Source organism: Cyprinodon tularosa, unplaced genomic scaffold, assembly GCF_016077235.1.
Source record: "Cyprinodon tularosa strain WSP-4 unplaced genomic scaffold, ASM1607723v1 ctg90, whole genome shotgun sequence".
In the NCBI taxonomy this organism is placed as follows: Eukaryota; Metazoa; Chordata; class Actinopteri; order Cyprinodontiformes; family Cyprinodontidae; genus Cyprinodon; species Cyprinodon tularosa.
In genome coordinates this window covers 1,516,797-1,529,417 of record NW_024039674.1, presented here as the reverse complement: position 1 = coordinate 1,529,417, position 12,621 = coordinate 1,516,797, and the positions used below count along the sequence as shown (strand labels likewise).

Sequence of the window (12,621 nt, the reverse complement as noted above, 5' to 3'; positions counted from 1 at the left end):
AATTTCATATATGAAAACCAATGGTGTTTCATTTTATTAAAATGTGAAAGTGGTGATTTTATCCATTTGACAGCCAACGTTACAAATATGCAACAAACCCTTATTATTACAAAGATTGCATGTGCATTCCCTTAGTGCCAGTTATTACAAATTCAGTGAGCAGGAAACTCATGTTTCTGTTACAAGTGGTCCCTAGTAGTATAAGATATATACTACTATATATATATATATATATATATATATATATATATATATATATATATATATATATATATATATATATATATATATATATATATATATATATATATATATATATATATATATATATATAATGGTTAGGTTTAGGACTAAAGTGTGAATTGGTTATGGTTAGGAAGAGGTATGCATTGGTAATGGTAAGGGTTATGGTTAGTTTTAGGGTTAGGGCATAGAAAGGGTTGAAAATGACTGACAATCATTGGAAGTCAATGGCAGAATGAGTAGGTGTGTGGTCGGGGCTGTGTGTGTGTACGTGTGTGTATGGTTGTACGCAGTGGCGGTTCTTGACCAAATGCACTAGGGGGCCAGGGTGTTTTCATAAAAAACATGGCAAAGGATTCAAATATATTAATATAGTTGCATGAAGGGAAATTTCTATTCTATATCTCATTAGGTCAATATATACATTCATAATTTAGGAATTTCAAATAATTTTTACTTACGTTTAAGTTTAAGTGACTTTAAGATAAAATTACCATTTTCTATAAAATCTGAATTAGAACAAAAAAAAACTGATAAATTCAGCTGTAAAAAGTTTTTTTTTTAGCTGATGAAATACCACTGAAACTATTGACCTATCAGTTACCATGTCTGTTCCAGCGCATATCATCATTAGAATTTCTTTGAGTGTTATGTCTTTAGGACAGGGGCCATGACAAGGGCCAGGGCATGATCTACAGGGGCACTGGCCCCCGTTGACCCATGTCTAGAACCGGCTATGTGTTCATGTTTTTGCGTGCGTGTGTGTGTGTGAGTGTGTGTGTGTGTGTATGTGTGTGTGTGTGTGTCACTGTTTCTTTAAGAACTGATCAGCCTGGGAGGTCACGTGGGAGCGTGTCATGTGATAACTGCCTTAAATACTGTTTGTTTTTGTCTTGTGTTCATGACGATGCAGTAAAAAGAGTAATTTTCTTTATTCTATCCTTTGCATCTATCATACTGAAGAGGTAACGGCGCCATATTTTCTTCTTTTGGCAGAAATAAACAATAGATGGATGCTAGCAGTTAGCAGCTAGCAGCTAGGTGATCCGTTTCTTGGATTACAGAAGCTAACGTTGGCTGAAAATCGCTCCTTTCTGAATTAGTATTTAGACAAATGATATATATGGATGTTATTATGGATGCCAATAAATGTACCCCAAGAAAAATGTAAATTAATCCATAGTTATTGTTTTTTTCAGGCTGTGAGAACATGCATCAGAGGTCTATTAATAACATCTAAAGTGTTTTTGCCTCTGAAGCATCCACTCATTATGGTAAGTTTAAAGGAAAAACATCCTGCATTGTCTTTATTTATGGTATAGACGTGGCTTGAACTTTGGCTTTTTTAATCAGTGTTACAAATTTCTGATATTTAGATGTTTTATTTCCCTTTTTCTGTTAAAATCATTTTTTTAAACTATATTTTCCTCATTATTGAGTATTAAAGACTAGATTACCTTTATCGGTTAAAGCTAGACCTTGTTGTTGATCAACTTAGATTGCAAAACATTTATATTTCATAATTTATTTTGTTTTACGGCTTTTCCATGAGGGTTTAATGCTTTAGGAAAGGCAAGGCAAATTTATTTATTTAAAGAAAATAAAAAAGTGAATCCCTCCCCCCCCACCCCCCGTGGCCACCCCTACCATTTTTTTCCTCTCCAGTAGAATATTCAAAACATTTTATTTTTGTATATGTCAACAATAACTTGACAACAAAAACACTGCGGTTAATTATACACATCAATATACCAACATTAGAGATCATTAGTACAGAATTCATGCTCTTTCAGAACTAGATTTTGTTTTATATGCCGTAAAGAGAAAATGATGTCTCTGCAAGTCATCTAAGAGTCTTCAGTGAAATTATAGATACTATAAATAACTATTTTAATAAAACCCTATTAAATTATCAATTTATATAGATATTAGTACTTGTAAATATCATTTTAATGTAGAATGATATTGATAAAAGTAGGTAAGTAATGACAATGGAAAAGATGTTCGCTCCAGAACTCAAAGAATTTAATTCATTATATCTTTTATCTAGACGGATGTTTAAATATTTACATCTATTTGTTAGCAAAGTCTGTAGGAAACTATAGTTTGTCTTTATTTAGGAATATAGACATTGTGCTTGTTCCTGTTGAACAGTGTAGATTGACCCTGAGGTTCTGGTGCCTATCCACGTTTGGTCACCCCTCAGTATACAGTTGGTATTGCCTGGACACCCTTATAAAAATGTTCTGGCTACGCCTCTGTCTCTTTGAGGATCAGACTCAAACTTTATAATTCGATAAGAGGGAAGCATGATACTTTAAGATGGAAAACATAATACATCTGTTTTGCATCAAAAGGGAACTAGTTTATGGGAAGTTTCTTGAGTGTTGAAATTCACGTTATCAGCTGTAATGTTTGCACAGCTTTTCCACATAGTTGGTTCTTTACTCTGAAACTAAGACAGCAGTGGTGTTGGGCTTGTTATCTGATCACATTTTACCACACATTGCATTGTTGGGTATCTTTTTTTTTTTTTCTCCTCAGACTCTGAGGATAGGGGTTGTGTTCCTGTTCATGCTGAGCCTGACCTCGGCGCGGATCTGTCCTGATGGCGGCATGTGTGAAGATAAAAACACCTGTTGTAAGAACACCCAGGGAGGTTATGGCTGCTGTCCGCTGCCTAATGTGAGCTACTAACTACTCAGTTACTCCATCTGCGACCTGTTTTTGCTGGAACAATTTATTGAGATTTATTATATTAAACTTTTTCTCTCCTGTCTTGAATCCACATCCAGGCAGAGTGTTGTTCAGACCACCTTCACTGCTGCTACGAGGGGACGCTGTGTGATCTGGTCCATCAGAAATGTGTGAATAAAACAGTTTCCCTTCCGTTGATGAGGCGACTTCAAACCAATCGGGTACGCAGAGATGGGGAAATCTGTTCCAAAACTCTAACTTATACATCTTGAGGTTTTACACCAACTCTTTCTTAAAGATGGGCTGGTAAAATAAAATTTCTTACAGGTCTGCAAAGCTTCACTGATCTCCTGCCTTAGCTGGTGTCTCAGTATTCTCAGTCGAGACCAATATGTGAGGCAAAAGGCAAATATTTGCTTTAACTATCAGAGTCTTATTTGGGAATTTCTGTAGTCTGGAGCAACGGATGTTTTTATCATGAAAATTTAAGGTCCCAATCATTTCTGGAAGTTTTATGCCATCTTGGAATATGATTTCTTTATTTCTTTTGTTATTATACGTCAGAATCAGCTCAATCTGTTTATTACATGTGTGATGACCAAGGAAAGATTCAGTGTCTCAGCCTCTCAAACATCTACACACCCCTGCAAAGATTTAAGGATTTTTATATAAAAAAATATGTATGTGTCTTGATAAATCATGAGTTTCATCTGTTATGGTCGGATGATGCCGAACCTAAACTTTAGGGCCCAGGTTTGTTTAAAACAAAAGCAAAATTGCTCATTTCTGAGACGGGGATCTCTACAGCGAAGCACGATGGTGGCAGCCTTTGATTTTTGTTTGTATTCTCTCCACAACTCTTTGTGCCACAGTGTGTATTTATAAGAAAGGTTACAGTGTGATAAGTAAGGTCTAGAATTCTTCGCTGGTTTAAGATTTTTTATTTTTTTTAAGCTCTAGAGGATTCAGCTAGTGTCTTTGTGTTCCCACTGCTATTTTGGTTTAGTTTGTGTGTATAAGTAACCTTAGTTCTCATATTTGGTTTATTCACTGTGATTTTGCAGCTCGTTGGAAAACTTCAGGCGGTTATGTGCCCAGAGCAGGAGTCTGAGTGTCCAGATGATACCACATGCTGCCAGCTGTATGATTCTTCCTGGGGCTGCTGTCCGTTACCCCAGGTAAGGAGATCTGGTCTTAAACACTGACCTCCATCTTTAAAGGATGTGTTTATGTTCTCTGTTCTGATGGGCTCCTTCTTATGCTTTTGTCTCTAATGTGTAAAGAGGAATTATTGCACTAATAAGCTGGAAACATTAGAAGGATCACCTGTTTTTTCTTGCTTTCTGCCAATAAGAATATTTATCTTGATGCTTAAATTTCCCCCTGAGGGATTGATGTTGTCCCTTATTATACTGTGTAATTTTCTTCTGTCAACAGGCGGTTTGTTGTGAGGATAAACGTCATTGCTGCCCCAACGGATCGAAGTGTGATCTCGTCCATTTAAAGTGTGTCACTCCATCGCTGCAGTCCTTCCCGATGCTGAAAAAAATACCAGCCAAAAGTTTAAAGAATGAGCCAGGTTGGGAAATGTTCGCATCGGCATCAAATCTGAGTTTAGATTTCTACCAGGAAAGATTAAGAATAAGTGAATGTTTGATCGTCTGACCTTGATTCTGTTGTAGTTCCTGCTGCTGTTGCTGTCATTTGTCCTGATGGGAAAAGCAGCTGTCCAGATGGTTATACATGCTGCCAGCTGAGCAGTGGAGAATACGGCTGCTGCCCTTACCCTGAGGTAAGCTGTTATGGAGGAACAGTTTTAATGATAAAGGGGAAGAAGAGTATGTCTGTTAAGCATCAGCATGAAGATTAGCTAATTGATATATCCTAAATAATTTGCCACTTTGTTTTGATTTGTTAGACTCCTAATGTAAAGAGCAAAGCAGAAAAAGTTCACACCAATCAGCTGGTTAGGTACAAACTATTGCTAAACTCTGCAGGTTTTTCTCCTGTATTTCTTTGTAGTCTAATTCTAGTCTGTCTGGGGGGAAGAAAAACAAAACCATTCTCTAAACAAAACAAAAATTGTGGAATTTGATTGCATCGTTTTCAAGAACTGGATAAAGAGAGTATTTAAAAGTATTTATTTTCATTTTTTTCTTTGAGTATTTGTGGGTTTCTGATGGGGTTTTTTGCCGTATAAATCTTCCTTTATTGTAGACATTTTATGTTCTTTCTTTCCACCCTAAAATTATTCAAATTGTCTCTTTTTCATGCTTTTCTATTTTTTTTATGTCTGTCTTTTTTCTATTTCCTACCTCATGTCTTACTATTTCTTTTGTTTCTTGATATCATTAATTTATTTCATACTCGTTTTCTTATCTTCCTTTCTTTCCATCCACATCCTGCCCATGTTTCAGTTTCATTCTTTTCTTTCTTTTGACATAACACCCTCCCCTTTTTTCTTACTTTTCTTCCCTCCTTTATGTCCTCCTCAACGCATTCTCCCTTTCTTTAATGTTTCTGTTTCCCTCTATGTATTCTTAAAGGATTAAGAATACATAGAGGGAAGAATAATAATCTTGTTTTCTCTGTCTTTCTCATCTCCCTCTATCTGCGATGTAATCTTCCCACCTCCTTTTTATATGTTCTTTTCCTATTATTTTCTTTTGTTCCTTCCTTTCTATGGAGAACTGTAGCCTCCCTTGCTGGATTGGCCTTTAAGAAAAAACATGGACATTTAAAAAATTCTGCCTTTAAATGCTCCATTATTATTTGAAACCTTGTGTTAAGACAAGGAATCCTTAACAATAAACCAAAGTGTATTTATAAGAAGTATTACAGTACTGCAGCAAACCTGCGGGTGTTATAATGATTTTTTTCCCCCACTTGTGTCATATGAAGGCCACGTGTTGCAAAGATCACTTCCATTGTTGTCCGAGCAACACAACATGTGACCTGGAGCATGAAGTCTGCAAGTCTGGAGGGGCCGACCTTCCGCTGATTAAGAGGGTTTCTGCTGCGTCCAGCGATGGTGAGCTGCCTCTGCTGTGGAACATGCTGAACATGTAGAGATGGAGTAAAGTAATATTCTTTTTCTTTTTTAGTTCAGTGTCCAGATAAGAGATCCTTCTGTCCTGATCAAACGACATGTTGCCAGCTGACAAACGGATCGTTCGGCTGCTGCCCAATGCCCAACGTAAGCATCAGATATGACCTCAAAGAATGGGATGCAACAAAAACCACCACAGCTTCACAGTCAGATGTAGGGCTGCAAGATTAGAAAAATGTTGACCTGTTATAAAAATGTGTGTCACTTTTTTTTTAACCAAATCATGTTGATCAAATTACTTTAGTTACCTCAACAATCATGAAGTAGGCAATAAAAAAGTCTTTATATATGTCTTTATATGAAAAAGACTTTTTTACTCTTTATTGGAACATGCTTCTATTTTAATTGTTTTATAATTGTTTTAGTTAATACAGTGAATCTGATTAATCATTTCAGGCCTGGATTTCATGCAAATACATTTAAGTCAATCTGTCGCAGGTTAAATGCAAAGTGCACAAAACTTACGCCTGCTACAATGCTATCTCTGCATTTCTTTTTTCATCACATGCATAGATGAGGCTTGAAACCTTAAAAAAATAATAATAAATGCTTACATTTAAAGAAGGAATTTCATTATTTAAATTACCGAAAGTGTTAAAACTAAGGAATGTAGCTAAAGGGATGGGTGTTACAGTTGCTTCCTGTTGTCTTGCAGGCCGTCTGCTGTTCAGATCATATCCACTGCTGCCCTTCGGGCACCGAGTGCGACCTAAAACACAGTACCTGTGTGTCGGTCCAGTATCTTGCCCCTATGTTAGTTACTGCTGCTGTGACAGACCAGGAGCCAATGCAGAGCAAAGGTCAGTGAAGAGGTTCTAGATATCTGTTATTGATCCTTAAATCTTTTTGTCCAATGTTTAACATTTGTTCTAAAACAACTCAACCATCACTAAAGCAGACCTGTAGATTTTCTACTCTGCATTTAATCAGAACTTCAGTATAATTTCATAAACTATTAGACTTATTTAGGAGGGATTTGATTTTAAACATCTACTAAGTATAAACGTATATGAGTCTCTTAAAGTATTTAACTGGAGCAAATGTTTAATATAAAAAAGGTGGCAGAAGTTTGTTAATTGATGAAGGAGTTTACCAAAAAGGAAAGAAATGATTCTCTAAGTGCTGGCAGGTAACTTTACATCAGAGATTAGAAAAATCACATGTGGTGTTCTCAAAGGATTCATCTCCTATTCAATATCTACCTGCTTCCTCTAATTAGGATCTTAATAGAAAACATTAGTCACTGGATAACGCATACAGTAGGTATATGTTACAGTATGAATATGTTTAAGTGCTAGGCAAATGCAAAGTAGAAATCAGTGCGTGGATGGGACAAAGTTTTCTTTTGCTTGATTAAAAGAAAACTGAGGTAATAATATAAAAGTTAGCAATCAGCTTCAGTTAATACAACTAGAAAACACCAATCAGGTTTGAAATCTGGGAATAGTGATGGACTTAGACCTGAACCTTCAGGGGCTCATAAAGAAAGCAACAACCTTCTATCACCTAAAGAATATTTAAAGGACTAATGTATCCACAGGATCTTGAAGAGCGAGTTCATCTGTTTATGTTTACTAGGAATGATTAATGTAACGGTGTCCTCACAGTCCATCAGACAGCTACAGTTACCTGCATCCTCACTAAAACTGAGAAAGTAGAGCATATCAACCCAGTTCTAAACTCACTTGCTCCCTTTAGCTAAGAGAATAGAATTTAAGATACTTATATTAGCCTATAACAGGGGGTCATTAAAAATCATTAAAAGCCATAAGTAATTATTTTTTTAAATAAAGGCCTTAATTGGCATTAAAATTTCATTGAATGTGATTATCCTGGAATTTAAAATGCTATATTTGAAATAAAAAAGTAAAATAAAAAGTATTCTGTCATATATTATATTGCAATATATTTGGGCGGAACTGCTTCCTGTTGATTGTAAAGCTGTATGTTCGGAGAAGAAGCTTGAGGCGGAGAAAAAAGAGAACCGGAAAATGCAGATTTCACAAAAGTGGCCGGAAAACGAGATGTATATTTATACATATATATATGAGAGTCATGGGTATTTGTTGATGGCATTAAAATGATTTCTAAGATCATTAAAATAGCATTAAATTAAGAGTTCCTCATTCCTGTATAAATCACCAAATGGCTTAGCAGCAAAAGAGACAGACCTCTTAGGTATTCTGTCTCAAATCTACTCTACCGAACCAGAACCAAATGTGGAAAAACACATTTTATTTCTTATGCTCCACTAATCCAGAGCAAAATAATAGTAAAAAAAAAAAAAAACAGTAAAAGCTCTAAACCCTCAGTTGGTTTACAGTAAATAAAGATTGAAAACACATTTATCTAGATGGGTATTTGACTCTACTGTGTAAAGATTATTAAAGCTTTTATTCTAACCTTTTCATTTTATTATCAGTGATTTTATTACAAACAATTTTCTAATTAATAATACCTTATTATTCTCTTTATTTGTGTTGCCACATCTGTGTACTTTTTCTTTGTTTTTTTATATTTTCTTTCTTTTGTTTTTCATATCTTGTGTTTTATTTTTTTTTTAAGTACAGCAGTTTGATTTCTCTTGCTGTATAGATAAACTAGCCCTGCTTAAACCTTAATCTGATTTTAACTACACTCAGGGCAACTTAATGCTCATACAGCTTATTTTTTAAATTTGCTATGACTTCATTGAACAGGAAAATAATCAGATCTTTCAATATTTGGTCTTCTGGTCACCAGATGTGTTAAATTAATGGGAATGGGATGTGTTTTAATTAGTGGCTAATGATTAAAACACACTAGAAGACATGAGATGGGTTTTCTTTTTTAAACCAAATGAAACCAACTCTGTGAAAACACATCCTTGGCAACAGGAAGTGGAACCTCCTGCAGCTAAATTCAGGGGAAATATGTACGTAAGGCTTTCTGTGTCGCACCAAAGAATATTTTTTGAAAATATTTTTAAAATGTATAACTAAATGTGTAAACATGTAACAACCTCTCTGTGGTCGAGAGTCCCCCATATTGTTTATTTCAGATGTCCTGTTATTCCAAATGAAACCGTTTTAAAGTGGTTAAGATGCCCTTTGGAGCTGAACAGCAGTAATATTACTTAAACCCTCCTGGTTTGACTCGCATTACCTGAATTCTTTGGGGTCTGGAAGCAGATTAAATGTCTAAAAAGAAGAAAATAATTTTAAAAAGTCTTGGATCCAATAGTGTTTTAGGATTTTTATTCCGCTTTGCTCTGGATGAACTTTGCCTCCATGTCTTTCAGTCCTGGATGTTCCCTGTAACGCCTCTGTGGCCTGCGCTGATGGAAACACCTGCTGCAAATCGCCAAAAGAAAAGTGGGCCTGTTGTCCTCTACCTCAGGTACTGTCAGTTTCTACCCTCCATCTCCTCAGAGACTGTTTCATTTATTCTATGATGTAATCATGATTCTTCAGGTTTCCTGTAAATTCATGTTTAAACGCCAACATTTCGTTTTTCTCTGCTCTCTGCAGGCCGTGTGCTGCATGGACCACCTGCACTGCTGTCCTCATGGCACCATCTGCAACCTGGCCGCCTCCACGTGCGACAGCTCTACAGGCACAGCACTGATACCGCTGCTGCCCAACACGCCCAGCTTCCCTCTACTGACTGAAAAGGTCAAATGTGACGAGTCGTCCTGTCCTGGAGACGCTACCTGCTGCAAGACGACCAGTGGGGAGTGGGCCTGCTGCCCTCTGCCTGAGGTAACCCAGCTGCACCTGATCAAAGCAGTCCAACTTTTCTCTAATTAAATTCTGAATCTTCCAATGTTTCTGCCTTTTCTCCAATTTACCCGTTAAATTTTTTTTTTTTTTTACATTTTTTGCATTTGATGGATTTAGATCAAGTCATATAGCTTAAAAGTATCGCCACAAAAGAATCAAACCTAAAACCGAATTGAGCAAATGCTTTTAATCAGCTCAGGATTAAAAGATTTCCCAAATGACCGCCTGATGTGTAATGTGTTTATCTTTCAGGCTGTTTGTTGTGACGACCACATCCACTGCTGTCCTCATGGATCGGTTTGTGACTTGGAGAACAAAACCTGCGATGACTCTGCTGGCCTCTCTCCGCCGCTGCCCTTGCTCACCAAAGTTCCCGCTCTGACCCGCCGAAATCTGCAGGAGAAAATCATGTGTGACAATCAGACCAGCTGCCCCAGACACACGACCTGCTGCTTCATGGAGAGGAGCCACAGCTGGGGCTGCTGCCCTCTGCCGGAGGTAGGAGACTATCTATTTATGTGGGCGGTTTAATCAGAGCGCAGAATGAAACCTGATGTTTGTTTTTGTTTTTTTCAGGCAGTTTGCTGCAAAGATGGAAACCACTGCTGCCCCAGCGGACACACTTGTAACCCCCACCAATCCTCCTGCTCTACAGGATCCCACCATGTTCCCTGGTTCACCAAGCTGAGCGCTTTGAACGAGCCGAGCGCGTTGACGGACGTTAAATGCGACAACAAAAGCAGCTGTGCATCGGGAACGACCTGCTGCAAGCTGCCGAGTGGAGAGTGGGGCTGCTGCCCGTTGGTGAAGGTTTGAGCTCGTCTGATTTTACATCAGCACAGATAAAGGTGAAAACTAGCTAACAATAAGACGTGACTGTTTGTTTTTTGTCATCAGGCAGTTTGCTGTGCCGACCACGAGCACTGCTGTCCTCAGGGCTACACGTGCAACATGCAGACAGGAACGTGTGAGAAGAAGGGATCTGATGATTCGAATGAAGGGGAGCAGTCCCAGCTGAGAGAGGCAGAGGATGACACAGGTGTACCATGTGACGCCGCCGGGATGTTTCACTGCCCCCAGACATCCACCTGCTGTAAGATCTCAGCTACTGAATGGAGCTGCTGTCCCTCCGCCATGGTATGTTCATTGTGTCTCAGAGCATCGGCAGATTTTCTCTGAATTATTGTCACTTTTCTTTCCGCATCAACTATCACGCTCATATTAAAGTTAAATCCAGCATATTATACCTCTTTAGAATCAGGCAATCCTAAGGGAAATGATCATCAACTCAAATGCATGCTAACTATACACTACAAAAACCAATAACTAATAATTTGTCATCAACTTAGAATTCATAATTTTCAGATCCTACCTTGTTTTTCTGTTGTGGCGATCCGAAACACGCCCGAACATGGTAAAAATAGGCTCATTTTGTCCATAATACTCCACAGAAATATAATATCCAGTTAATTTTCCCAAAAAATAAACTGAAGCGTCGTAATAATCCACCAAAAGTGTTTTTTTTCCATCATAAAATAGAAAAAAACCATAAGGATGAAAACATATAATCCATCTCTGTAATGATACTTGTCCGCCATTTTAGATAATCTACGTTGCGTGGATGTATTCATCGACCTATTTAATCCATACATCGAGTGGAACTTTTTTGATTCATCCACAATACTATGGAGAATTCCTCTATGGAAAAAATACAAAAAAAAAGGCCCTCCCCATGCGCATGCTTCACATATTTATTTTCAGCTGGGGCTCCCAATATGGAGACCAATTGACCTTTGGTTGAAATATTTTGTTAGCCAATAAGATAAGCTATGCAATGATATATCGGGAGTGTAGAGGTGGACTGAAAATATAGGGTTTATTGCTGCAAGGACTAACAAGAGCGAACTTACAGAGTGGGCTTTCACACTTCAAAATTGGAAATATTGGGAAAAAAAAAAAAGGTGCTTGAATTAAAATTTTTGTAAATCTAAATATATAAATGTTATTTAGTCATTAAATTCAAATTAAATTCTAATGCTTATGACTAGAGATCTGAAATTTTAAACAGTTGTTTTCCACAAAATGAAAAACATGTGTAGTAAGTGGGAGAGGTCAACTATAAATTATCCATCCATCCATTATCTTACACGCTTGTCCCAATTGGGGTCGCGAGGGGTGCTGGTTCCTATCTCCAGCAACTATAAATTATGCAAAAGACAAAACATAATAAATATTTTAACAAAATTTATTAGAGGGGGAAAAAAAAGTTTTTTTTGGATATGTTTGAAGTTGCACGTCTCTGGTTGCGTAAAACCTACAGAGTCGCTGCACATATCTCCATAAACTAGAAGGTCTTTCAAATTGGATATATTATAAGCATGTGGGATTTATAATATTATTTTACTGTTCAGTGGCATTTTGGTTTTCAATACGTTTGTGCAAGCTATGAAAAGTTGGATTGTAATCTTATTGGCAAATTAATGTGAATTATCTTTCACTGAAGGGTTTTTTGTTATTTTCCAGGCTAACTGCTGTGCAGATTCAAAACACTGCTGTCCCTTTGGGTACTCATGTGACGAGAAGGCTGGAGGTTGCACTCAGAAAACCCGACTAAGCTGGGATTCTTTGTTAGGGCGCAGACATTGAGACTTTGTCTAAGATGGACTCTGATGGTGCAGTCACAATGATCTCATTCAGCCCTGAATCCATCGCTGATATTTCTGTGAGCAGAGTCCGAGTCTCTCATTATCATTGTTTCAACTTATTATTATTATCATTGTTTCAACTTGGAGTGCGGGTGGTGGTTTAAGC

The 12,621-nt window shown here is 37.2% G+C and overlaps 1 protein-coding gene across 1 annotated transcript; it reads left to right on the top strand.

The window, feature by feature from the left end:
• The first annotated feature begins 1,070 nt into the window (after positions 1 to 1,070).
• Positions 1,071 to 12,621, top strand: grnb (granulin b). Its single transcript, XM_038274171.1, has 16 exons — positions 1,071 to 1,208; positions 1,443 to 1,517; positions 2,788 to 2,928; positions 3,039 to 3,161; positions 4,005 to 4,118; positions 4,378 to 4,519; positions 4,623 to 4,732; positions 5,842 to 5,971; positions 6,045 to 6,136; positions 6,705 to 6,849; positions 9,330 to 9,427; positions 9,559 to 9,789; positions 10,063 to 10,308; positions 10,387 to 10,620; positions 10,708 to 10,947; positions 12,334 to 12,621. The coding sequence occupies exons 2-16, from the start codon at positions 1,515 to 1,517 to the stop codon at positions 12,454 to 12,456; spliced, it is 2,172 nt and encodes a 723-aa protein (XP_038130099.1). The 5' UTR covers positions 1,071 to 1,208; positions 1,443 to 1,514; the 3' UTR covers positions 12,457 to 12,621.